Below are 24,680 nucleotides of genomic sequence, written 5' to 3' on the forward strand. Positions count from 1 at the left end.
CAAAACATTACTTTTATTTTACTACTTTGTCGGCGTGATTGATATATACATATTGGTACCAAATTTCAGCTTTCTAATGCTAACGGTCACTGAGATTATCCGCGGAGTTTAAAAAATATGAAAAAAATCACAAAAGGAGAACTTTATAAATACTTTCTAGGAACTAACTATATAACTAACTATTTTTTACTTGATAGGTTGAGTAGTTTTTGAGAAAATACAGAAAACTACGGAACCCTACACTGAGCGTGGCCTGACACCGATTTGGCCGATTTTTTTCTTACATTTTATCCGTCTATACGGAGTTACATATGTCTGTCTTTGGTATTACATTAATTATAGCACACTATAATATAGATATCATTTAGACAGTAACGAGTTGTCGGCCTCGTTACCACCTTCGGATTTTTAAGGAATGTACATATTACTAACATATATAATTAACGATTTGTGGGATAATTACAAAATGCGGAAGCTGCGCAATGTAATCACGCACTAAGATCGGAAGAGCTTGCGTCGCGCATCCAGGATAGCCGCAGGCGCGTAGTTTCCCCTGGCGCAACCGACGGAACACATCAATCCGCGCACAACGATTCTCTATACACTGCGACCTTCAGGCGGGAGATACATACGGTACCGGTATCTTGCTCGCACTCGGCGCATTATGAGCGGAGTAGCACTCGAAGTCGACTCGAGTCCAGAATAGCAGGGCGGTTGGACAATCACGCGTGTCCTTAGGTTGAGTGGTAGAGAGGTGGGCCGCGCGCGGCGGGCGCACAGTGCCGGCCGTCGACGCGCCCGGGCTGGCTGAGACCGCGACTACGCACGCCGGCGCCGCTGACCCAGCGCGAACCTCAGCACCAGCACTATGGCTATGGCGATCGACATGTTGCCCGCTGCCGTACTTTTAATAGCGCTGCATTTCGTAGCGGCTGAAATTCGTAAGTACTTTGGGTAGAGCTCATAAATATAATACGAGTAACGTTGTAACTTGTAACATACATACGTGTAGCTATGTAAGGCGAGTACTTTTACTTACGTATTTGAATTACATTAGTATGATTGCTTTACTGTAAGTTGATTTCATTCGAACAAACCATTTCATATAATAATTTAATGTCGTTTAATTTTACATAGGCAAGTATTACTGTTTGATATGCACGTTTTAGCGAATGATTATATTATTTCGGCTACTATCTGGTAAATAACGTATTGGTCAAATGTTAGTTTTCAAGACCGTTATACAGTAATTACTATAGAGGTAACTATATCTTTCTTTATACTCGTATTTACCTAACCAGGCGAAAGTATATTGTTCATAATACATATATATATTTTTGTTCACTAGAGCACAGCTCTGGTGTCCAATGAACTATCCTGTGCATTATTTAGTTTTTGTGTAGGTGGGTACTATCTGATGACAATAAATACGTAAGTATGAGGATCAATTATGCTATCATCGTAATAGTTATATATTAGGAAATTGATTTCATTTATGATATTGTATATGTACATCTCTGTAATATATACTATATCTGTGGAATCTTCTGTTTACATCTCTGTTGGTTGTACTAATTGTGGAAGTGTTTAAGGGAATCCGATTGGTCCAAAATATGGCCCTGTTTATTTTATATGTACATATACTTACCCATTAAAGCATGATAGCCTAATTCTAAGCCATTATTTTTACCAGTAAATTATAAAACTTCTGGCATACCTAATGCATTGAATTAGTAAATCTTCAAAACCTAACCTTAACAGTAAAACAAAAGCTTACGCAGTAGAGGCAATATTTGTTGCGGAATGATATTACTGATATTAAATTTATATTGCCTAGTTTTTTGTCAATAGTAGCTAAAGTGTATTTAGGCCAAGTATTTTATTATTCTTAAAAAAAGGATTGTTTTCACATACAAATCAAAAGGTATAATAACGGTCACCGTGCGTTAAAGATCTTGCAATCTTATTGCCTTCGACTTGTGTCACATGATTATACCTTCCATCTATTGGCACACTTACAGCCTGTGGTATTATTGCTTCTCCACATTCTTTAAGACCATGTCTATTGAAAGACCTTCAAATTAATTTTACTACAAATTTAATATTTGAGCGGCAATGTCGGTAAACGATGGTTTTGCCAGTCGCTTTTCGGTGAAGGAAAACATCGTGAGGAAACCGGACTAATTCCAATACGGCTTAGTTGGAAGTTGGCAGGTCAGATAGCAGTCGCTTTCGTAAAGCTAGTGCCTACGCCAAATCTTGGGATTAGTCGTCAAAGCGGACCAGGCTTACATGACATGTGGCAAATTCCGGAATAACGCAAGGAGGATGAGTCGTTCGGCACTGAAAAGGAATATCCACATGTTGAGTGGCAAAGTGCCGATATTTTTTCCCATCACCGGCTGTCAAACGCACGTCTTGTAGGGCTCCTGTTAGACGTGTGGCCGAGAATATTTGACTAGTTTTCCTGGTTGGTTATGCGGTGGTTGGTCCGGCCCCGGTGTCATGTCAGTGTTTACATCGAGGTGTGTTACGCACCTATGACATAATTCCCGCGCGTCTCCCACCGCCGCGCTCTCCACTCACTGCTCTCATTCAGCGAAAGTCGTACTCTAACGTGAATAGTACTCCCGATTACCTTAACCGTGACATTATTATCTATCTGCTTCACAAATACAAGTATACGTTCAAATATACACGCATTGTGTGGATATCCTATGTTGCTTCCGAATAAAGGAAATCTCGCATTACCTATTTCATATTCATATACTTACGCTACAATACTGAGGTATACCAAAAACATAGCACCTAGTTCAAACAAAGGAGTTACATACAAGTAATGAATGATACATACTCGTAAGGAACAGCTAAAAAGAAAGTGATTTTTACGTCTTCAAAATGACCAAACAATAGGTAATTTGTTTACGTAGGTACCCACGCCTGTCCAAATTGAAATAACAAAGAATAATTTCATTTTTAGCACAAGCATTTATCACCGACTATACTTTTCTTTCAGCTGCTCTCCGAGACGTCTCTAAAAACACCTTACTCGATAGGGATACGACATTTCATTACAGAGTTCCTATGGCCTCCTTTATGGTCCATCATCAGATCAGATACGATAATATTGCATTGTCACGTGATTTACATACGTGTGCAAAATTTAAGCTCAATCGGTTAAAAAAAGTATCTGCTTCAAAATGGAGTCGCAAGATTTCACCCGGAAATACATACTTACATACATACTTACTTGCATTCCAAGTTAAATAAAAGCTTGTAAAAAGAAATTTAGTTTCGAAATCAACTATGTTTTTTCAAGAAGACTTACTAAGTATATAGGTATTATAGATAAATAAAAATAAGTATGTATGTATATCGTCGCCTAAGTGCGTTTTCACATTATCCGATACGATATCGGAAGGATTTCAAAAGGCAAAAATCAAAGATGGCGATGTCGTGTCGGTCGTACATATCGGATCGGATTTTGTGAAAACACAATAACAGCTATCGTTATAGTATTTTACAAGCTTTGCTTAGTTTGGTGCTAGGTTGATCTGGGTAAAGTGTCCCCTAATATTAATATTTATATTAGGGTCGACGCGTCTTAAATAATCCTATTAATCCACTTCACTGTGTCCAAAATTAAAGAGATATACACAGTATCTTCATAGATTATATGTCATATATTATATGTATCATCATAGATTATATGTATCATCCTCCTTGCGCTATCCCGGCATTAGCTCATTGGGAGCCTGGGGTCCGCTTTAAAAACTAATCCCAAGATTTGGCGTAGGCACTAGTTTTACGAAAGCGACTGCCATCTGACCTTCCAACCCGAAGGGTAATATAGGCCTTATTAGAATTAGTTCGGTTTCCTCGCGATGTTTTCCTTCACCGAAAAGCGACTTGCGACAAAAGACATTACGCACATTAAGTTCCGAAAAACTCATTGGTACCAGTCGGGGTTCGAACCTGCGACCTCCGGATCGAAAGTCGCACGCTCTTACCGCTAGGCCACCAGCGCTTCCCAGATATTATATGTAATATGTATACATATGTATATATTTGTGTATATCACCAGTATAGACTTAACTGCATAGGTATCTACTCATTTTTCATATAAATAAATAAATAAATTCTTTATGTGCAAAGAATATGGTACAACAAGGTGACATTTTTAAGATATTCCTGTACAGTGACATATTTTGCTGGTTAGGCATGCAAAATGTGGTCTTAATCTATTAAATAAAATCTAAATCTATCTGTGGTCTTAATGTATTTACATTGCATGTATAAGTGGACAAGACATAGGTTTGGTACTTAAACTATAACTGTAAACTGTACTATCACTATTACTAATAAAGTACAGCGGGGCAAATCTCGACTGGGGGTCAATTGTAACTAGTCTATTTTTCCATTATTACACTATGATGTTGAGTTCTACATGTATCCACTGAACACGCCTACCATATATAACCGGTGGACACTCTATTTAATAATGCAAACATTGTAAAACATGGAAAAAATGGACCAGTACATTTGCCCCCCAGTCGACCTTATTGAATAATTTTGTATGTAGTTTGATCCTGTGTAACTGATCATTTTGTACCTTTGTATGGATACAATTGAATAATCCCTAGTAAAATTATCACATGATTCCTTGTGGTGTGAGTGAAGCTCTTCGACTATTCACCATTAAATATTGGGATATAAATTACCTGAATATTAACGTACTACGTAGAAATACTTATAATATAAATTAACTAAATCAACTAAATTTATCTAAAAAGAATGTATATTGCCTACCTTCTTTGTTAATATATCATAATAATAATGATATACGTTTAAAGTTAATGAATATAGGTATTGTATACGTAGCCTTTCCTGTTTCAGCATCTTACATAAAGATTTGCCAACGCAATGACCCCAACGTGGACAAATGCATCATGAACTCCGTGGACGAGTTGCGCCCAAAAATATCTAAGGTATGTTAATAATCATCAATTTACTTTTTAATTTTTATTGTTCCTTTGCCTCGTTTTACATGATGAGATTAATAGATGTAGGAAGAAATACATACTACAAATTATACTATTAAAATTATACTAGACTTAGAAAACTAAAACTTAACCTATCTAAAAAATAAAAATACCAAAAGTCTCAGCGCTGGCTTCTCGGCAAGATGCCCATCACGCAGGCAGCATTTCCGCGCTGTATTGCAATATCAATTCTTTGCGCGAAAAAGCTGCCGGCGCGAGGGTCACCTGTATTGTATCATGTATGTCATTGTTACTTAGATACAAAATTAACAGTTCATTAAGTATATATCGATTCATAGTTTTGTCATGTGATTTACGGGTCAAATGTAGGTAGGTAGGTACAGTCACCTGCAAATAATATTTAAATATGTTACATATGAAGACCGCAAAAATATCTGACACGAGCAAGATGCAGCCGCGTAGCGTCTGTGGTTGCCGCCCGGGGCCGAACACCAATTTTGCCGATATGCCGCCCCTCGATCAACATATCTAGATTATTTGGTCCTCTGATTTGGTCATTATAAGTGCGAGTTATGCTATGGTTGTAAGGGCTCCGTACACCACAAGAAGGGCTTAAGCGCCTCGTTTTTTGAAGGCACTTAAATAATTTTTGGGAATAATGGATATTCTGAACAATTTCTAAAAAACGAAACGGAAATTAATTTAGGTAGACTTCAAGAGATTTGGTAACTCCTTTCAGCGGCAGAGAGTGAAATTTGAGTTTTTTTTTTCTTTTAAGTCTGACTTACGCTTGACTATAGATTTATAATAGGCTTTCCTGTGTAATCCATAGATTGAAGGCTATCTCGTGTATTTTTTTTGTGCATTTTTTACCTATTTTATTAAATTACTTGAAAATTACTTGACTAAAAATTATTTGAGAAAATATTTTAAGTTCTTTCATTTGATAAAATGTAACACAATATAGTTTGAAAAACTTTAATTTTTAATTTTCATTTTTATCAACCAAAAGTGACCCCTACAATACAATTAAATTTTCTTAATTTAAATTGCTTGTCCGTCTTTGGGTCACAGGACATACGTGTGCTAAATTTCAAGTTAATCGGTTCAGTAGTTTTGGAGAAAATTGGCTGTGACAGATGGACAGAAAGACGCACGAGTGATCCTATAGGGATCCGTTTTTCCTTTCTGAGGTAATCCAAACCAATAGCTTTTGTCTTTTGTTCCTAGTTCCTACTAAAGAAGACGGTCAACCAAATCTTGGTACTAAAAAAAACCGCAAATTTGAAAAGTAGAGGGCTCAGCGGCTAGTTATTAATTTCTTGAAACGCGTGCCTTCCTAAACCTTGGCGTTGGCGGAATCATCGACGAACCATATCCTGACACTTCAAAAAAATATTGAAAATATAGGGGCGAAGGTTAAATTCCCATAGAAAATTTAAATTTCGCGCCTTTTTAGGGTTCCTTACCAAAAGGTACAAATAAAAGGCCCTTATGGTGCGACTCTGTCCGTCTGTCTGTCTGTCTGTCACATTATTTAATATCTCGATATCTACTTATGCTATCGCTTTTAAATTTGCAATACTTATGAAAATCGTTAATCTTGTAGAGATTGAATTGAAAGTATATTTTTTTTAATGTAAATACAGAAAATGGTCAAAATAAAAGGGAGGAAGACTACAAATTTCAAATTTACTAGGGCAAGTGGGTTATCGTTAGAAAGAACTCAAACTATACATATCAGAAGTCAGAACTATTTTTTTCATAATTTTTTTATTGTGGAGAAAAACTGTTTTTGGAAAAAAATGTGAACTTTTTTTTTTACTTTATAAAAAAATCCTTCCAGATTTACATTTTCAATTTGAACACTCTTGCGGGTGTTTATTGTACTTGTATTTTTTACAGAATAAAAATGAAAGTGTTTGCTTTCAAAGAGAGGAATAATGGTTAAAATCGGTTCACATAATAAACAATTATCTCATAAAAATCATCGTCCATACTAGCTCGCACACATTAGTTTACTTAATTTGCCGAAAGATATCGCTGTACGTTGAACGCTCATTTCCTACATCACGTTTTTCCTGACATAATGAGGTCGCTTCAGGAGCGTCCTTACATGTCGTAAACTATTTAAGTCGAATCGTGATTTTCTTTGTCTTGTCTAACAATAAAATTGTATATTAAAATATTACTTATGTGGGAATTGAGTCTTGAGGGATTTAGTCAAGTTTGTACTTTTGTACAGTTATATGAATACCATTTGATGATTCAACTATTGAAAGTTTGTAGGATACCTCGGTAGGCGAGTCCGACTCGCACTTAGCCGATTTTTTTAGTGCTAAAATTTGGTTGACCGTCTAATATTACTCAGTGGCCTTACCACTAAGCTAAAGTATTATTGTTTACTTACGCACATAACATACGAGAAATATTTCAAACATGGAACAAAACTATTCAACATTCAATTCATATTCAAAAACCGGCCAAGAGCGTGTCGGGCCACGCTCAGTGTAGGGTTCCGTAGTTTTCCGTATTTTTCTCAAAAACTACTAAACCTATCAAGTTCAAAATAATTTTCCTAGAAAGTCTTTATAAAGTTCTATTTTTGTGATTTTTTTCATATTTTTTAAACATCTGGTTCTAAAGTTAGAGGGGGGGGGAAGCACTTTTTTTTCCTTTAGGAGCGATTATTTCCGAAAATATTAATATTATCAAAAAACGATCTCAGTAAACCCTTATTCATTTTTAAATACCTATCCAACAATGTATCACATGTGGGGTTGGAATGAAAAAAAATATCAGCCCCCACTTTACATGTAGGGGGGGTACCCTAATAAAACATTTTTTTCCATTTTTTATTTTTGCACTTTGTTGGCGTGATTGATGTACATATTGGTACCTAATTTCAGCTTTCTAGTGCTAACGGTTACTGAGATTATCCGCGGACGGACGGACGGACGGACGGACGGACGGACAGACAGAAATGGCGAAACTATAAGGGTTCCTAGTTAACTACGGAACCCTAAAAATGCTTAAAATAGACACTTACTCAATTTGACAATAAGTGAATTGAATATCAATCCACAGATCAAATGTAATATTTTCCTATTATAAATTAAACTTAGCACTAAGAACTCTAAAAAGTAAAAATTGCAGTTTTTAAAATCGAAACTTCGGAACAAAATGACGAATTTTGTTTGCTCAACTCAAGTAGGTACTCATGTGTCGTAAGTACAAAAATATAAAACTCCATTCATTACAAAGTAAGGCTTAACTGTATGAAGATAAGGTGTTTTATCGTGTAATATAGCTGCCGCTTAAGCTCTTTCGCCATAGTTCTTCGAACATTCGCCTATAGTTCGTGGAAGCTCGGCAGCGTGCGGCCGTTCGCGCCCCCGCCCCGCGTCCCTCGCAGCCGTGGTGTATTCGGCGTTGATTCGGCGCCAGCACAGAATATATAATAGTACAAGTACAGAAGGCCCACTGCTTTGATGTTCCCGAAATGCCGCCTTTTTAAATACCTACAAAATTCTTACAAAGAAACGAGCCGCACGTGCGCGGCGTCCGGTGATAGGGTTACCTAATACTCACATAAAATGTTATACTATTATATTCAAATCTTGGGAACTTTCTAGGTATATATACTGTATTTATATATTTTGGAAGTTCCAACATCACAAGCCTTATTGAACTTTTCCGTGGGACTTAATCAATAGTAGATCTGTGTAAGAATGTCTTATGGTATTTATTTTATTCAATATGTCTATTTAACTAAGTATTATTAGCCATTCAACACGCGGACATCGCTTAAAAAAACCTCGCGACGTAAACTAACAATAGAAAGTGCGAACGTGCATTCCGTGAGAACGCGCGCCACCCCTGAGTAGGCCGCGAGGATGTACTTGTAGCGCGGCGATAGAATCGCGGAGTGAGCCGCCCCTGGCGCCAGCACAAAACAGAGAATTGGCGCGTTTCACAGCGCGATTTGAAAAATGTTGGTCTCATAATTTAATTTTTCTTTTATTAGTAGGGTTCCGTAACAAAAAGGTACAAAGGAACACTTATGCTGCGACTCTGTCTCTATGTTATAATTTTTAATTGCCGATTTTGCCGCCCCCTGTCATGTGCCGCCCGGGGCCATGGCCCCCCGGCCCCCCCCTCGCTACGCCACTGGCAAGATGTACAGCATGTATTAGCGGAATGTGTGCGGAACGAAAATATCAGACAACATTTGATTGTGTCACTAAATATAAATAAATTAGATATAGGCGCATTTCAAAGTATCTTAGGTATACCGATCTCAGAAGAGGCAAATATGAAAACTGTAGGGGCGAAGGTGTAACGTCCTATAGATTTGAATTTGGCACCTCTTTGTTTGACCGACCGTCGTTTCACATTTGCTTGACCGTCTATATTATTATTGTACGAGTAGAGTAGGTTATTAGCGTAAAGCGTAAAGAACAAAATCACCTATGTAAAGATTGCAAAGCCAGAGTTTCCTAGGGTAGCGGTGCCGTCATATAGCGGCGTCTCCATATTCCATACAAGCCTACCATACGAACGAAACGCTCGTAGATGACGTAGATATCTATATCTATCGCTCTCGCGTATTGGCCTGACAGAGCCACTCAAGAGCCAGACTACCTTTCGCGGCGTTTCGTTTTTGTTTCGCGTCGCAGAAAAGTCATTCGGCTACGGCACTTGTATAGACGGCCGCCGTACGTTATCGGCAACGCTTTCCTATAGCAAACCCGTTAGCCATCTAACAGATGTTTGAAAAATTCTTCTGACCTGGGTAGGCACCTACTGCACCTCACCTTGAAAGGCAGTTTACTCGTATTGAGGTGAAGTATAAAACAATATTGTGTCATCATTAATGATCCATTGAAATCGTATGTTTCAGGGGGGGGTTGGTTTGCATCAAATGAGGTAGTTCTAATTTTTTATACATATTGTTAAGGATGAAATAGTGAAGTCAAATCCGAGTTTTCCACCTCGAAAGCCCACCGGGTCATTATTAAATACTTGAAAAACCATGACTTTTTTTGGTTTTTCTCATATTTCACCATCAAAAACTTTCTTAAGGGCTAAAGTCGTTATGAACAATTTTAAGAATAATAAATTACCAATAAAATAATATAAAAAAGGATCTTTGTGGCCTCAGGAGTTTCTGAGATACGCTTAGTTAAAGTTTTCACAATTTCATAAAAACACAATGTATAGTCATATACTGGAGGGTGAGTTAATGTTATGTCCTTAAACTACTTAATAGGACACGGGCATGTCCTTAAACTACGACAACCAATGTTAGTAGGTCCCGCAAGGGGCCATCTGGTCTGCTACCACCCTCCCGCCGAAATCCAGGCACCAAACAGCCTTGCTGCGTTTCATCTATGTACAGTGCCAGTGCCTTTGGACGATGATTGGGTATCAATTATGTTGCTTACAGCTAGTCATTTTGGATCCTAAAGTTTACCGGACCTAGTAGCTCACGCTGGAAGGTAGTGAGATCCGAGGCACGGTCTTTTCGGTGGCCGACCGCAGGAAGTTGAGGTCCAGTTGTACGGCAGCCACATGCAAAAGGCTGCCCCGCCACCTAGTGAAAAATCCGCGAATAGCTCCACCGTGCCAGATATGGCGACTGGATGGGAGGAGGAGGCAATCTCTAAGTGAGCTCCTCATTGTCCTGATTAGTTCAAGTGATCCAAGCAGTAAACGCAACACCTTGACAACCAGTTTTCACCCACCCCGTACCCTTCAACAACATGAAACGAAAAAGAAAAAAGAATACGAGTAAGTGTAAACACCAACGGCACTTCCTCTCATTGAAAGTGCACCTCACCAACATGCACTATATCGATCCGGTTCTCCACCATCCTGAAATCGAAAAGCCGCACATATTCTTTTTGACGAATACGCAAATTAAAAACCCAGCGGACGCAGCGTACATCAACTACCCAGGCTACTCACTGGAGGACAAGTTCAGAGCAGATGCTGGGGTCTGTGCGTACATCCGCGACGGCATTTTCTACAACGCCTCTGTTTCTTTGAGGTGACCTGATCCGGGGTGGTGAGGGGTCCGCTTTGTGGATAATTATTTACTTGGGCTCTGAGAAAGCGATCGTATGCCTGTGTCTACCGACGTACAGCGGAAACCAGGAAAGTGACCTTCTGCTAACAACTGATCCAAATAGGCACTCGGTTTCGGTCTCAGCTCCACTGGGATCCGGCCACTGTCTGGTGAAATCCATGTCGATCCACTCTCCATGCTCTACAAAGCTCAACTCCGATCATATACGTAGTATTGCAGCCACCTGCGGGACGGCTCAGCTAAATACCAACTCGCCGCTTTGGATACATTGCAGAGCCAGGAGGATGATGTTTTGATGAGCTTTTCGATTTCAAGATGGTGGAGACCCAGATCGATATAGTGCACGTTGGTGAGGTGCACTTTCAATAAGAGGAAGTGCCGCTGGTGTTTACACTTACTTGTATTCTTTTTTCTTTTTCGTTTCATGTTGTTGAAGGCTACGGGGTGGGTGAAAACTAGTTGTCAAGGTGCTGCATGCGTTTACTGCTTTGGCCCCCAACTTCCTGCGGTCGGCCACCGACAAGACCGTGCCTCGGATCTCGCTACCTTCCAGCGTGAGCTACTGGGTCCGGTAAACTTTAGGATCCAAAATGACTAGCTGTAAGCGACATAAGACATAAGATACCCAATCATCGTCCAAAGGCACTGGCACTGTACATAGATGAAACGCAGCAAGGCTATTTGGTGCCTGGATTTCGGCGGGAGGGTGGTACTGGTAGCAGACCAGATGGCCCCTTGCGGGACCTACTAACGTTGGTTGTCGTAGTTTAAGGACATGCCCGTGTCCTATTAAGTAGTTTAAGGACATAACATTAATTCACCCTCAGTATATGACTGTACACTGTGTTTTTATGAAATTGTGAAAACTTTAACTAAGCGTATCTCAGAAACTACTAGGGCCACAAAGATACTTTTTATATTATTTTATTGGTAATTTATTATTTTTAAAATTGTTCATAATGACTTTAGCCCTTAAGAAAGTTTTTGATGGTGAAATATGAGAAAAACCAAAAAAAGTCAAGGTTTTTCAAGTATTTAATAATGACCCGGTGGGCTTTCGAGGTGGAAAACTCGGATTTGACATCACTATTTCATCCCTAACAATATGTATAAAAAATTAGAACTACCTCATTTGATGCAAGGCTGAATGTACGATTTCAATGGATCATAAGCAAATGACTTGAACAATTTAATAGCTTAAACTAACAACAGTTCCATCAACGACAGTTACAGATGTATTCGTAGTGCGAAATGCTTTTCCTTCGTATTTTCACGGAAACTCACGAAAGTAATGGTACTTTATGGCTATTTCAGTCAGTCTCAGTGCAAGTAGGTAGTCATAAGGCACTGGTCCCACCGCGAGCTAGTAAACTATGAGAGTGATTCTCTTTTGGTCGTTTTTATAGCCGATAGCTCATAGTTTACTAGCTCGGGGTGGGACCAGTGCCTAACGTTGACGGAACAGGGTGGCTAGCCGAATGGCACAATCGCTCACGAAACGCTCACGAAACGAAGCGCTAGTAGATATCTATCTCTATCGCGCTTGCGTATTGGCGTCGGAGAAATGCCATTCGGCCTGGCCCCGTAGCCGAATGGCATTTCTCCGACGCCAAACGAAAGCCATACGCCGCTGGCTCTGTCGCGCCAATACGCAAGCGCGATAGAGATAGATATCTACTAGCGCTTCGTTTCGTGAGCGTTTCGTGAGCGATTGTGCCATTCGGCTAGCCACCCTGTTCCGAGCAAATATCATGGAAACCGATTATGCACGTCATCTGTAACAGACACGTCAACGTCACGCAGCAGAAGATTTTTGAAATGGCAACGGATCCTTAATTGCTTACAAATGAACTGAAAAGTTACGGAGAATTCATTTTCAGATTTTTGACTAGGCTTAACTATTATGTACTGTGTATAGTGTGTATACTGACGTTGAATTAGGCTGATTATCTCTCACCCCGCTATCACTGTTAACACACACGTAATCGTGACAGAGGTTAATCATTTCGGATAAATCAAAAAGAATAGTTATTTGTTATACAAGGGGGCAAAGTTGTATTTTAACGCCGAGTGTGGAATTGAAAAACGAGCAAGTGAAAGGATTCTATAGTTGAACCACGAGCGAAGCGAGTGGTTCGGGAATAGAATCCTGAACTTGCGAGTTTTTTAACACACGAGAAGTAAAATACATTTGCACCCGAGTGTAACACAAAACTTTTCCCCTCACTATAGCGAGGAAACTACAAAGCAAAAAAATGCGTTTATCACTGCTTCCAGTAGTTCCACAGGTGATAAAACATCTTTATTACTAGATTCACTTACTTTTATCAATTTTAAAGCAGTTATTTTAACTTTATTCAAGGTCAAATTACTTTACCCACTAGTGGATAAAATGCGTTTTTACCCGCTGGTATTAAAGGACAAAACACGTGTTTCCGAGCTAGTGAGGGGAAAATATAATTATATTCTGTTTCTAGGATTGTGTCGTTTCCGCAATAAACAAGGAACTCATAGCAGTTATTTTATAAGTTTGCCATTTAGATGCATCTGTCTTGATATCCTTTCGCTCCTTTCCTAGCTTAGAGAACTTAGAGATCATAACTGCTGTACAAGGGCATTGAGATCCAATCAAAACCATCTTATAAAACAGCAACGAAGTTCAGCTAGAATTATAGTACATTACGAATATTACGATACAAGTGCGAAAAAAAAAGGAATATTTCGCACGTGTATCGTACGACGTTTTTCAGTACAGATGGCCCTCCGAAGTTTCGTCCTGACAAAAAATGAACCACTTCTCGCACTAGTGCGTAAAAAAATCACCATCTGCGGGCCGATTTTTGAATCTCGGCCATTCGATTTCGTAAAATTCGTTCAATAGTATCTCCACTACTACAGCAATTTAAATTCTACTAACAGAATCAAAAACGAGTGGTCATTACTTACTTGTCGTAGTCATAGAAAATTACTATAATTTATCATAGTCGCATTAAAACAGGATAAAAAAAATTGCAAGTTAACTAACCTAGCCACAAAATTAAAATTTTGATAAAACCTCGACCGCGATATAGTTAACCGATTTTCATGAAACATGGCTAAGAACACTCCCGACTAACTCAGCTTTCAGACAAAAAAAGCTAAATCTAAATCGGTTCATCCGTTCAGGAGCTACGATGCCACAAACAGACACACACAGACAGACAGACAGACAATCTAACTATAAACTATATATATATATAAATATATATATATATATATATATATACTCGTAGGTACTATAAGGGGCCGTTCACGTATTACTATAGCGTAAGCACAAGAGTATTCGGGAGGGTCTTTGCTTTGCTTATTTTTGATGACAAATGGCAACCTACCTGCAAGCATGGGGACGGGGGATGGGGTCAGAGCTTTGCTTACCTGAGCTGAAAAGGGCAATGGGGGGGGGTTAAATAAATGTCTGTAAAAATAAATCTGCTTACGTACGTAATACTCGAAGGGCTCCTAATAAAACGGGAAAATAGCAAAATAAATTGATGTATGTATAATTGTATATCTTACAACTAAAAATAAAACTATAGAAACGGATTATGATTTATATACAATTTTATTATCAGACTGTAATCTATTTTTGATACACTATGTATAATATAATTAATAAGGCTAAAAAATGTTGACTTATCCATAAATCGTTCACTGTTTGTAAATAATTATAAATCTAGAAAGGAACATGAGGTCTACGTGATATGTTAGATGTCCGGTCCCCAGGGGAAACCCGCGCTGCGGATTGCAGCGTCATTATTCTGAATGGGAGGTTCTATTTTAGCGTCCCATGTTCTTTATATCTGCATGTCTTTATTTGTACTGTCGGTATGTTACGATTTGTCGTCGGCTGTGCTACCTGCAGCCTTTGAAGTGTCGTTCACAGGGGGTTTAAGCCAAATCAGTGGGTTTATTGTCTTTAGGCTGTTCTTTGTTATCTAGAGATCCTTCCGGTTTTTTGCCTGGTTTATCACCTGTTTCATCTTTTTTTTCATCTTTGGCGCCATCCTTTGTATCCTTTGATGTTTCACCTGCGACAGGTTTAGATTCATCGCCGGTCTTTGGTTTGTCTTTATTAGTTGAGTCTTCCGGTTTTTTTCCGGTGGAAGGTTTATCACCTGTTTCATCTTTTTTTTCATCTTTGGCGCCATCCTTTGTATCCTTTGATGTTCCACCCGCGACAGGTTTAGATTCATCGCCGGTCTTTGGTTCATCTTTATTAGTTGAGTCTTCAGGTTTTTCTCCGGTGGAAGTTTTATCACTTGTTTCATCTTTTTTTTCATCCTTTTTTTCATCTTTGGCGCCATTCTTTGTATCTTTTGATGTTTCATCTGCGACAGGTTTAGATTCATCGCCGGTCTTTGGTTCATCTTTATTAGTTGAGTCTTCAGGTTTTTTTCCGGTGGAAGGTTTATCACTTGTTTCATCTTTTTTTCCATCCTTTTTTTCATCTTTAGCACCATTCTTTGTATCCTTTGACGTTTCATCTGCGACAGGTTTAGATTCATCGCCGGTCTTTGGTCCGTCTTTATTAGTTGAGTCTTCAGGTTTTTTTCCGGTGGAAGGTTTATCACTTTTTTCATCTTTTTTTCCATCCTTTTTTTCATCTTTAGCACCATTCTTTGTATCCTTTGACGTTTCATCTGCGACAGGTTTAGATTCATCGCCGGTCTTTGGTCCATCTTTATTAGTTGAGTCTTCAGGTTTTTTTCCGGTGGAAGGTTTATCGCCTGTTTTATCTTTCTTTTCATCTTTGGCGCCATCCTTTGTATCTTTTGATGTTTCATCTGCGACAGGTTTAGATTCATCGCCGGTCTTTGGTTCATCTTTATTAGTTGAGTCTTCAGGTTTTTCTCCGGTGGAAGGTTTATCACTTGTTTCATCTTTTTTTTCATCCTTTTTTTCATCTTTGGCGCCATTCTTTGTATCTTTTGATGTTTTATCTGCGACAGGTTTAGATTCATCGCCGGTCTTTGGTTTATCTTTATTAGTTGAGTCTTCAGGTTTTTCTCCGGTGGAAGGTTTATCACTTGTTTCATCTTTTTTTCCATCCTTTTTTTCATCTTTAGCACCATTCTTTGTATCCTTTGACGTTTCATCTGCGACAGGTTTAGATTCATCGCCGGTCTTTGGTCCATCTTTATTAGTTGAGTCTTCAGGTTTTTTTCCGGTGGAAGGTTTATCGCCTGTTTTATCTTTTTTTTCATCTTTGGCGCCATCCTTTGTATCTTTTGATGTTTCATCTGCGACAGGTTTAGATTCATCGCCGGTCTTTGGTTCATCTTTATTAGTTGAGTCTTCAGGTTTATCTCCCGTGGAAGGTTTATCACTTGTTTCATCTTTTTTTTCATCCTTTTTTTCATCTTTGGCGCCATTCTTTGTATCTTTTGATGTTTTATCTGCGACAGGTTTAGATTCATCGCCGGTCTTTGGTTTATCTTTATTAGTTGAGTCTTCAGGTTTTTCTCCGGTGGAAGGTTTATCACTTGTTTCATCTTTTTTTTCATTCTTTTTTTCATCTTTAGCGCCATTCTTTGTATCCTTTGATGTTTCATCTGCGACAGGTTTAGATTCATCGCCGGTCTTTGGTTCATCTTTATTAGTTGAGTCTTCAGGTTTTTTTTCGGCGGAAGGTTTATCACCTGTTTCATCTTTTTTTTCATCTTTGGCGCCATCCTTTGTATCCTTTGACGTTTCACCTGCGACAGGTTTAGATTCATCGCCGGTCTTTGGTTCATCTTTATTAATTGAGTCTTTCGGTTTTTTTCCGGTGGAAGGTTTATCATCTGTTTCATCTTTTTTTTCATCTTTGTCGCCATCCTTTTTATCCTTTGATGTTTCACCTGCGACAGGTTTAGATTCATCGCCGGTCTTTGGTTCATCTTTATTAGTTGAATCTTTCGGTTTTTTTCCGGTGGAAGGTTTATCATCGGTTTTATCTTTTTTTTCATCTTTGGCGCCATCCTTTGTATCCTTTGATGTTTCACTTGCGACAGGTTTAGATTCATCGCTGGTCTTTGGTTCATCTTTATTAGTTGAGTCTTCCGGTTTTTTTCCGGTGGACGGTTTATCACCTGTTTCACCTTTTTTTTCATCTTTGGTGCCATCCGCTGTTTTACCTACGGTAGGTTTTGATTTATCGCTGGTCTTTGTTGACTTTGGTTCATCTTTTTTACCATCAGGCTTAGTAGTGCCTTCAGATATTTTGTCATCGGTATCACATTTTTCATCATAGTTGTCCTTCTCTTCTTTCGACTCATCTTTTTTGTTACTTGGTTTATTTGACTCTTCTGGTTTTTTGTCAGTACAAGATTGTTCACTAGATTGGTCTTTATCTTCACCGTCTTCTTCCTTTTTGTTATTCATATCCTTTGATGGCTTGTCTTTGGAAGGTTTAGTTTCATCGGCACCGTTTTTATATTCTGGCTTTTCTTTTTCTTCACCACAGCTATCTGATTCTGTTGAATCTTTTTTAGGTGAAGGATACATGGAAGGTGGTAGGTCAACGTATATATTAGTTTTAACGGGCTTGCCATTGTATAGAGGCAGTTTAATTCTGTACTCTACACCAGACCCTGAAGTTGATTTTTTTGATTCAATATTGTCAGATGTCTTACAATAGGGATATGGAACAATTGCACTTGGCCTTTGCTGTTGAGATGAATTCTTCAATTGATTTCGTATTGCCCATAGGCGTAAGAGTGTTTTGAGAGAAGGCCCTTGTTGCTTGCAGCTGCGGTTCTCGCTATAGCTACACTGCAAAATATGAAGATGTTGCGGTTATTACTAAACATTGCGTCCTTATATATACTTAATCCAATGGAAACGAAGCACTTACCAGCATCAGGCAGCCGTAGGCTATCAGTATGATTGCTTGAAGCCGCGACATTTTGAACAAATACTCACTCGGATACAACAACAAGCACTTTTATACATTGTTGTGGTTTGATAGAAGAGTTTTTGTCATACGCATGAAGCGATTATTTGGTGAGGTTAAGAAACAAACGATGGTTTGGCACGTAGACCCTTTGTTCCAGCTGAGATAAGCCAGCGCGCCAGGTGCGGCGCGCGGCGTCTGCGCTCCGACAGCTTTGTTCTGTCTCTCAATTGCCTGATGCAATTCACACGTGTTTCCTTTAATCAATACGTTTACGAATTTGTAACGTCATTATACTCATTATTAATTTCATTAGACCCTATAATATAGATGAATCATTTGAGCATACGCTGGCTTGCGACAAATGTCTTATTTAAGTAGTTTGTTTGCAGATCAGGTGTTATTTTTTTGGTCTTGTGATAAGCTTTGTAATTGTAAAACGTTATTTCTTATTTCAAAATTCTAACAACCTTACCCTCCCGCTTAAAAAGTGTTGTATACTTGTTCTAAAATCAAGTTCGAAATTTTCATTGAATAACAAACAAATTGCCTGCTAAGCCGCGGTCCTAGGCTCGAATCTCGGTAAGGGCATTTATTTGTGTGATGAGCACAGATAGTTCCTGAGTCATGGATGTTTTCTATGTATATAAGTATGTACTTATTTATCTATTTAAGTACTGTATATCGTCGCTTAGCACCCATAGTACAAGCTTTGCTTAGTTTGGGGCTAAGTTGATCTGTGTAAGGTGTCCCCAATATTTATATATATTTTAAAAAAATTCTAAAACATACCTAATCAGTCCTTGGATATTAGAACGAAACAAAGAGGAAACAAATGATACAAAATAACTAACCCAATGTGATGACCATAATATATAAAAAAATGTAAACTTATGAATACACTCTTTCTACCATTGGCATATTATATCTAGATAAGTAAAGCTACATTTACGACATACAATAAGCTACTTACATTTAAAAAATATAAAGTAATAGATAGTGTAGAAAACAAAGCAGTAAGTACTTAAATATTCGTTTTGCTTGAGTTGTCTTGAATGGAAGGGATATAGGTACCACAATCAAAAAAATATCTTTTAGTGGCTTTTTTGTTTAATTAGTTACAGTGCCCACTGCTGGGCAAAGGCCTACTAGGCCTAGGCATAGTCGTCCCAACATCTTCGCCTAGGCCTGTCACGTCCCCGCTTGGCAGTCGGCATTCACTTGGTGGCTCTATTAGCCCACCTATCCTGATGTGACCTGCTCAGTCCCAAGTGGGACTGCTGAAGTCAGCCTGGCGGTCTTCTGCCCTACGTCAGTAGGCCTAGCACATAGTATGTCACCGCGACATGGATCACACGTCTTCTTGACATAAGAACGAGTAGCATATCTCGCGGCGACATACTCTCGCGTCGCGGCAATCATGTGGTAGGCCTACGGGTGCATAGCCGAATGGCACAAACGCTTACGAAACGCTCGTAGATATCTATCTCTATCGCTCTTGCGTATAGACACGACAGAGCCAGACTACCTTTCGCTACTTACGGTTTCGTTTTCGTTTCACGTCGCAGAAATGCCATTCGGCGGGTCGGCAACGCCCATGTGATACTCCTTGAGTTGCAGGCGTCCATAGGTTACGATGACCGCTTTCCATCAGGCGGACCGTATGGTTGTTTGCCACCGACGTAGTATAAAAATAAAAGTCTATGGGAGTAAACATTTGACGATGGCAAAAGGTGTTGCATATAATTCAAAATTTTACGATCAACTATTTACCACATTTGTGTTATGGACTAAGAGCCCAGAGCCACCAGACCTTCCTCATTTTCTCAAGGATGAAACTTTGGGACAATGTAGAGTTCGTATTGTTCGTTCGAATTAGGTAATTAATACGAGTATGCAGACATTAAAGGTCGATACGAACTCTACATTATCACTAAGTTTCATCCTGAAATTCTAGCAGCTCTGGGCCGCTTAGTCCATTACGTATGCTCGCTTAATGCTTCATCAAAATAAGTAAATAGCTTATTTCAAATTATTTGTATCTTTTTAAGACAGCCTCACATTTATTAGGACTGACAGTTAGTACTTTAAAGGCAAGGACGATATACACCGGGATTGACAAAGCCCATACAAAAATGTATGGGCCTTTTAGAGATAAAACTAGATGGCGCTGTTTCGCAGCCTGGAAGTGGCAAAAATCCCAATTTTTCCCAAGTATTTTTGCATTTCTTTTAAAGAACAAATTACATGTTTCTTTTTTTTCATATCACATCAATACACATTTCGTAGATTTGAAGGCATCATCAGTGTATGTTTTAGTATTTAATAAGGTGACGCTAAAACACTGAATTACGATTTTCATTATGAAGATTGTCAATCCTATCATCCTTGGTAAGTATAGGTATTTAAAACGTAAATACCTATGTAGTTTCCTAGTCAACAGATACTTAAATACGTACTCATATTAGTTACAGTCATCATAATATTACTATAACTGCATATAGTGTTTAAGCATTATTATATTCATTAGTAGCGATAGGCACTAGTGGTATAAATAATCTAAGTTATATCACCTATTTAGATTATTCTTGCAGTAATTATTATGTTCCTGATATTCAATTCTCGTTGAAGCTGTCATTCGTAGGAAAACGGTAGGTAAAACAATCTATCTATTTACTTAATATATGTCTACCCATTGGTTATTGAATAATAGATATTCAAATTATATTACCAAGATTAATAAGTATACAAACCACGTACGATTATCCATATTAAAAACATTAGTATCTACCTTCGTTCAATCTCACCGCAAACATAAAGGTGTTCATTGCAAGGAAGGCTAAATAGCATTCATTTTCCTATTAGGTAACACATCCTTTACAACACCGGTGATCCTTTGCGTTTAAGTAACATAGAGGCTAAATAATTTGTATGTACAATTGTAGATATATTTTACAGTGTAGCTTGCACTACTCGCCTAACAATTGTAGGTTATCCTTTGTCTTAGTTAACACCTTTGATGCCCATTCCAGCAGCCCCACGAATAATATGTAGGTATACATTTCATGAAAGCTGCGGTAAGCCGATGTTGAGGCGCAGATGTTCTCAAAATTGGCGCAATGGAGGTTGCTAGTACCTACAATATACCTACACAAAATGCCGGGTACAATTCCTATATTAAGCTGGCGCACTGCCCATAGATAATCCATACTAATATTATAAATGGGAAAGTGTGTGTGTCTGTTTGTTTGTCCGTCCTTCACGGCAAAACGGAACGACGAATTGCCGTGATTTTTTAAATATGGAGAAGTTGAAGGGATGGAGAGTGACATAGGCTACTTTTTGTCTCTTTGTAACGCGAGCAAAGCCGCGGGCAAAAGCTATAGTTACATATAAAGAGGTCGGTACAATCCATGCATTGAATTGCCTTAATACTTGTATGTATATCTACTGGCTGGTTAATGTGACAGAAACATTTAACTTTTCCTAAGTAGCATGGTTATCAGAGAAAATCACTTTTTCTCAAACATGCAATGAAATATTGTCTTTACGTTCCTTAAAATGGGCTGGGAAGTTTCGCTTTTTGGGCGCAACAACTCGAGAGGACTGTAAAGGGATTTCATATTATTTTTTAGGCCTAGGCCTGCAAAGTAACTTTTTTTTATAAAATACTGTCCTTTAGAGCATTTTTTTTTATTTCATTGTATGTTTGAGAAAAGCACTATACATGCCTCGGCGTGAAAACGGATTCCCGGCCTCGTATCCCTATCCGGCCTCGCTCGCACGCTCGCTCGGCCGTATATACCCACTTGGCCGGAAAGCCTCATTTTCCCGGCCTCTGATGTAATGTACTATTCAAGTCTAGATTAAAAAAAAATACGATCACAATTCATTGATCCGTGGGCTGCCACTTTAATGTATCCTTTACTACTTTTCACTATGGGTAATCCTCCTTGCCTATGTGCAACATTGTGCAGATGGTTTCCAATACCTGTTGCATTACTGCGATTTCATTATGGATTTTCGTAAATTTATTATTAGAAGGGAATTGGACTTGACATGGGATTCCAGAAAGATCTATGGGTCTAAACTGGACATAGCACTATGATACCATAGAGAGGCACATTGTAATACAATGTTATGTTGTCCTAACCTTCGTGATACGTAGATAGTACAATACTAGCACTTGCAATGCAACTAATAAAAGAGGTAAGTAGGTATGAAGATATGTATTTGCTTCAACAGCACTTTGGAAAGTGTGTCATTGTCAAGAGCGTTTTGCAATAAGTTAATATGTCAATGTAAATGGAATCTGCAAATATGTGATGAGTTAAAATTACTATAGGTAAATGGAATATAAAAATAAAATAAAGATATTACGTACAATTTTCATTTTCCTGAGGTAGTAGGTCCTTTTCCTATAAGTAGTTTATAGAGTGTCTATCAAATCTTGAAAAGTTACCGAATGTAATAGAAATAATTAGGTACGTACCTAACTTTTTGTCGCACCTGTAATTACATTACCGTTTTTAACCCCCTACGCAAAAACGACGTATAAGTTTGACGTATCTGTCTGTCTGTCTGTGTGTGTATCTACCTGTGGCAACATAGCTCCCGAACTGATGAACCGATTTTGATTTAATTTTATTTTTGTTTGAAAGCTGTATTAGTCAGGAGTGTTCTTAGCCATGGTCACTTGTGGGGTTTTTTTTTTTAATTTTAATTTAGAATAGTGTTTGCCTATGAACCACTGTTTTGACTATGATTGGAAAGTAATTTTCTTTATAAGAAGGTACTTACTTATCAAATCGTTTGTTCCGTCCCAAGTATTTATTCAGTAGATATAATGAATGACATACCTTGTGTACATCTTACATCCCTCTAGACGTGTGCGCCGATTATAAAACGATCGGCAGCGGCGTTTGCCAAAAAATCGGCGGCGGCGGCGTATTTTCGGCGTGAAATCGGCGTGACCGTGATTTTATGTTTCTTATATAAAAATCATTTATTTGTTATTATTCTTGAAATATTGATCAATACATGTGTACTGCGTATACTTTTATATAAACTATGAGTTAAATACATGGAAATGAACACGGAATAGGAAAAAATACTTTCGATACTTTTCGTATACGCTAATAATTATCCTTTGCTGGCACAAAACCTTTTTAATCAATGTTGGCTTGCATTTAAGGATTCCTTCTTTAAATGTTCATGAATCTACAAGCAACTCTTTCATTATGATGAGCTTAGTAATGATAATGGGAAACTTGTAAATTGGGTCCCTCAATTAAGTTTTCCATTAGCGCTGTAAGAAGATACTGAACGATATTATTATATATTATAACCCTAAGGGCTACCAGTAATCCAGCATGAATGTAGTCTGAACTCTGAACCGAACATTTAATTTCAACCTTTATGCTTCTATTTGCGAGAAAGCTGCTGAATCATTCGAATAACCTCTTTTGATGGACCTGATGGAAGCTTCGAAACAAGAACTTTGTGCCAATCGCGATCGTAGGCTGGAGCTACGTATATCAAAGCCAAAGCCCATTTTTTATTATGACGTTGGGTCTACGCTAAAAAAGAGGTCTTCGATATTGATGACCTCTCAGAAGCATACAACTTCAGCACAATTACAAGAATTCCATCGTTATCACTGTCGAGGAAAAAAGAGCTTTACATGCTGAACTATGCTGGAAACGAACATCCGGCATATAGCTCTCGGCAATTTGAGTTGGACGCAGCTTTTTTCTTCTTGGATCACTGAATAATTTTCCATGTGCTATACGATACGTGCAGGACATGTTTGCCGAATGCACCTGGATTGGTGGGCCAAATTAGCAACTGAATGGTTACCGCAGCTTAGCCGGGGCAGAGGCAGATGAAAAAAAGAGATACCAGCATGGCTAGCACATGATTGCCTCGAGAATATGTCGCCGCGAGATAGACTACCCGTCCTTATGGCATTAATACAGTTAGAAGAAGACGAGTGATCTATCTCGCGGCGACATACTCTCGCGGCCATCATGTGCTAGGCCTACAGGACGACCTGGACGCATTTTATAATGACTGGCGGGAGCAGGCATCAAACCGTGATGAGTGGGGGAAAGAAGAGGAGGCGTTTTCTCAGCAGTGGGATACATTATTAGGCCACTTAAAACACGATACGATCAAAATGAAGTTTGGCACTTGAAACCACAGAGAATGGAATGAAAAGCTTCATTTCCTGCAGAACAAAATTAGGATCTTATAAGAGTAAGACGCAAAAAACAATCGCTTCCTATTTCAATCTGCCGATTTACAGTCTTATTTCAATCTTACACAGCACCTATAAGCAATTTCCCGACGCGGTGGGCACGTGGGCATTTTAGAACGGACAATATTTCAAGGAGCCATGCAACCTTGAATGGATTACAATATGGTAGTCATCCAGATGAAACGATAACAGAAGATACAACAGGGAAAGTTCTTGGCTCTCCACGTGTGGTTTTCTCGTAGACGCTGAAAACCATTGTGTCAAGTCGTATGCTAAATTAACGTTGTCACTACCACAGATATCCCCGCATATCCGGTTTTCGCATGCCATTATAACTTCACATTATGGTTCCTAATCTTTCTTAGTGCTGAATATATATTGGGTTGGCACAAAAGTAATGACACACTCTACAAA

At 38.6% G+C, this 24,680-nt stretch overlaps 2 protein-coding genes across 3 annotated transcripts in view; one reads left to right on the forward strand and one right to left on the reverse strand.

Annotated features, from left to right (window-relative positions):
• The first annotated feature begins 684 nt into the window (after nucleotides 1–684).
• The window catches only part of LOC125241668 (protein takeout-like), a 34,544-nt gene continuing 10,548 nt past the window's right edge, over nucleotides 685–24,680 (forward strand). The window contains exons 1-2 of the mRNA XM_048150246.1: nucleotides 685–941; nucleotides 4,897–4,988. Of these exons, the coding sequence (XP_048006203.1) occupies nucleotides 869–941; nucleotides 4,897–4,988 (165 nt within the window). The 5' untranslated portion in view covers nucleotides 685–868. The remainder of the gene's footprint in view (nucleotides 942–4,896; nucleotides 4,989–24,680) is intronic.
• On the reverse strand, nucleotides 14,673–18,008 carry LOC125241666 (protein starmaker-like). 2 transcript variants are annotated; one of them, XM_048150243.1, is made up of 3 exons: nucleotides 17,969–18,008; nucleotides 15,911–17,886; nucleotides 14,673–15,454 (listed from the first exon to the last, which is right to left on the reverse strand). In XM_048150243.1, exons 1-3 carry the CDS (start codon nucleotides 17,972–17,974, stop codon nucleotides 15,022–15,024), a joined length of 2,415 nt encoding a protein of 804 aa, XP_048006200.1. In that variant the 5' UTR covers nucleotides 17,975–18,008; the 3' UTR covers nucleotides 14,673–15,021. The 2 variants fall into 2 exon arrangements, with proteins under 2 accessions (XP_048006200.1, XP_048006199.1); XM_048150242.1 differs by having other exon boundaries at nucleotides 14,673–17,886.

This window comes from Leguminivora glycinivorella, chromosome Z (assembly GCF_023078275.1).
Source record: "Leguminivora glycinivorella isolate SPB_JAAS2020 chromosome Z, LegGlyc_1.1, whole genome shotgun sequence".
In the NCBI taxonomy this organism is placed as follows: Eukaryota; Metazoa; Arthropoda; class Insecta; order Lepidoptera; family Tortricidae; genus Leguminivora; species Leguminivora glycinivorella.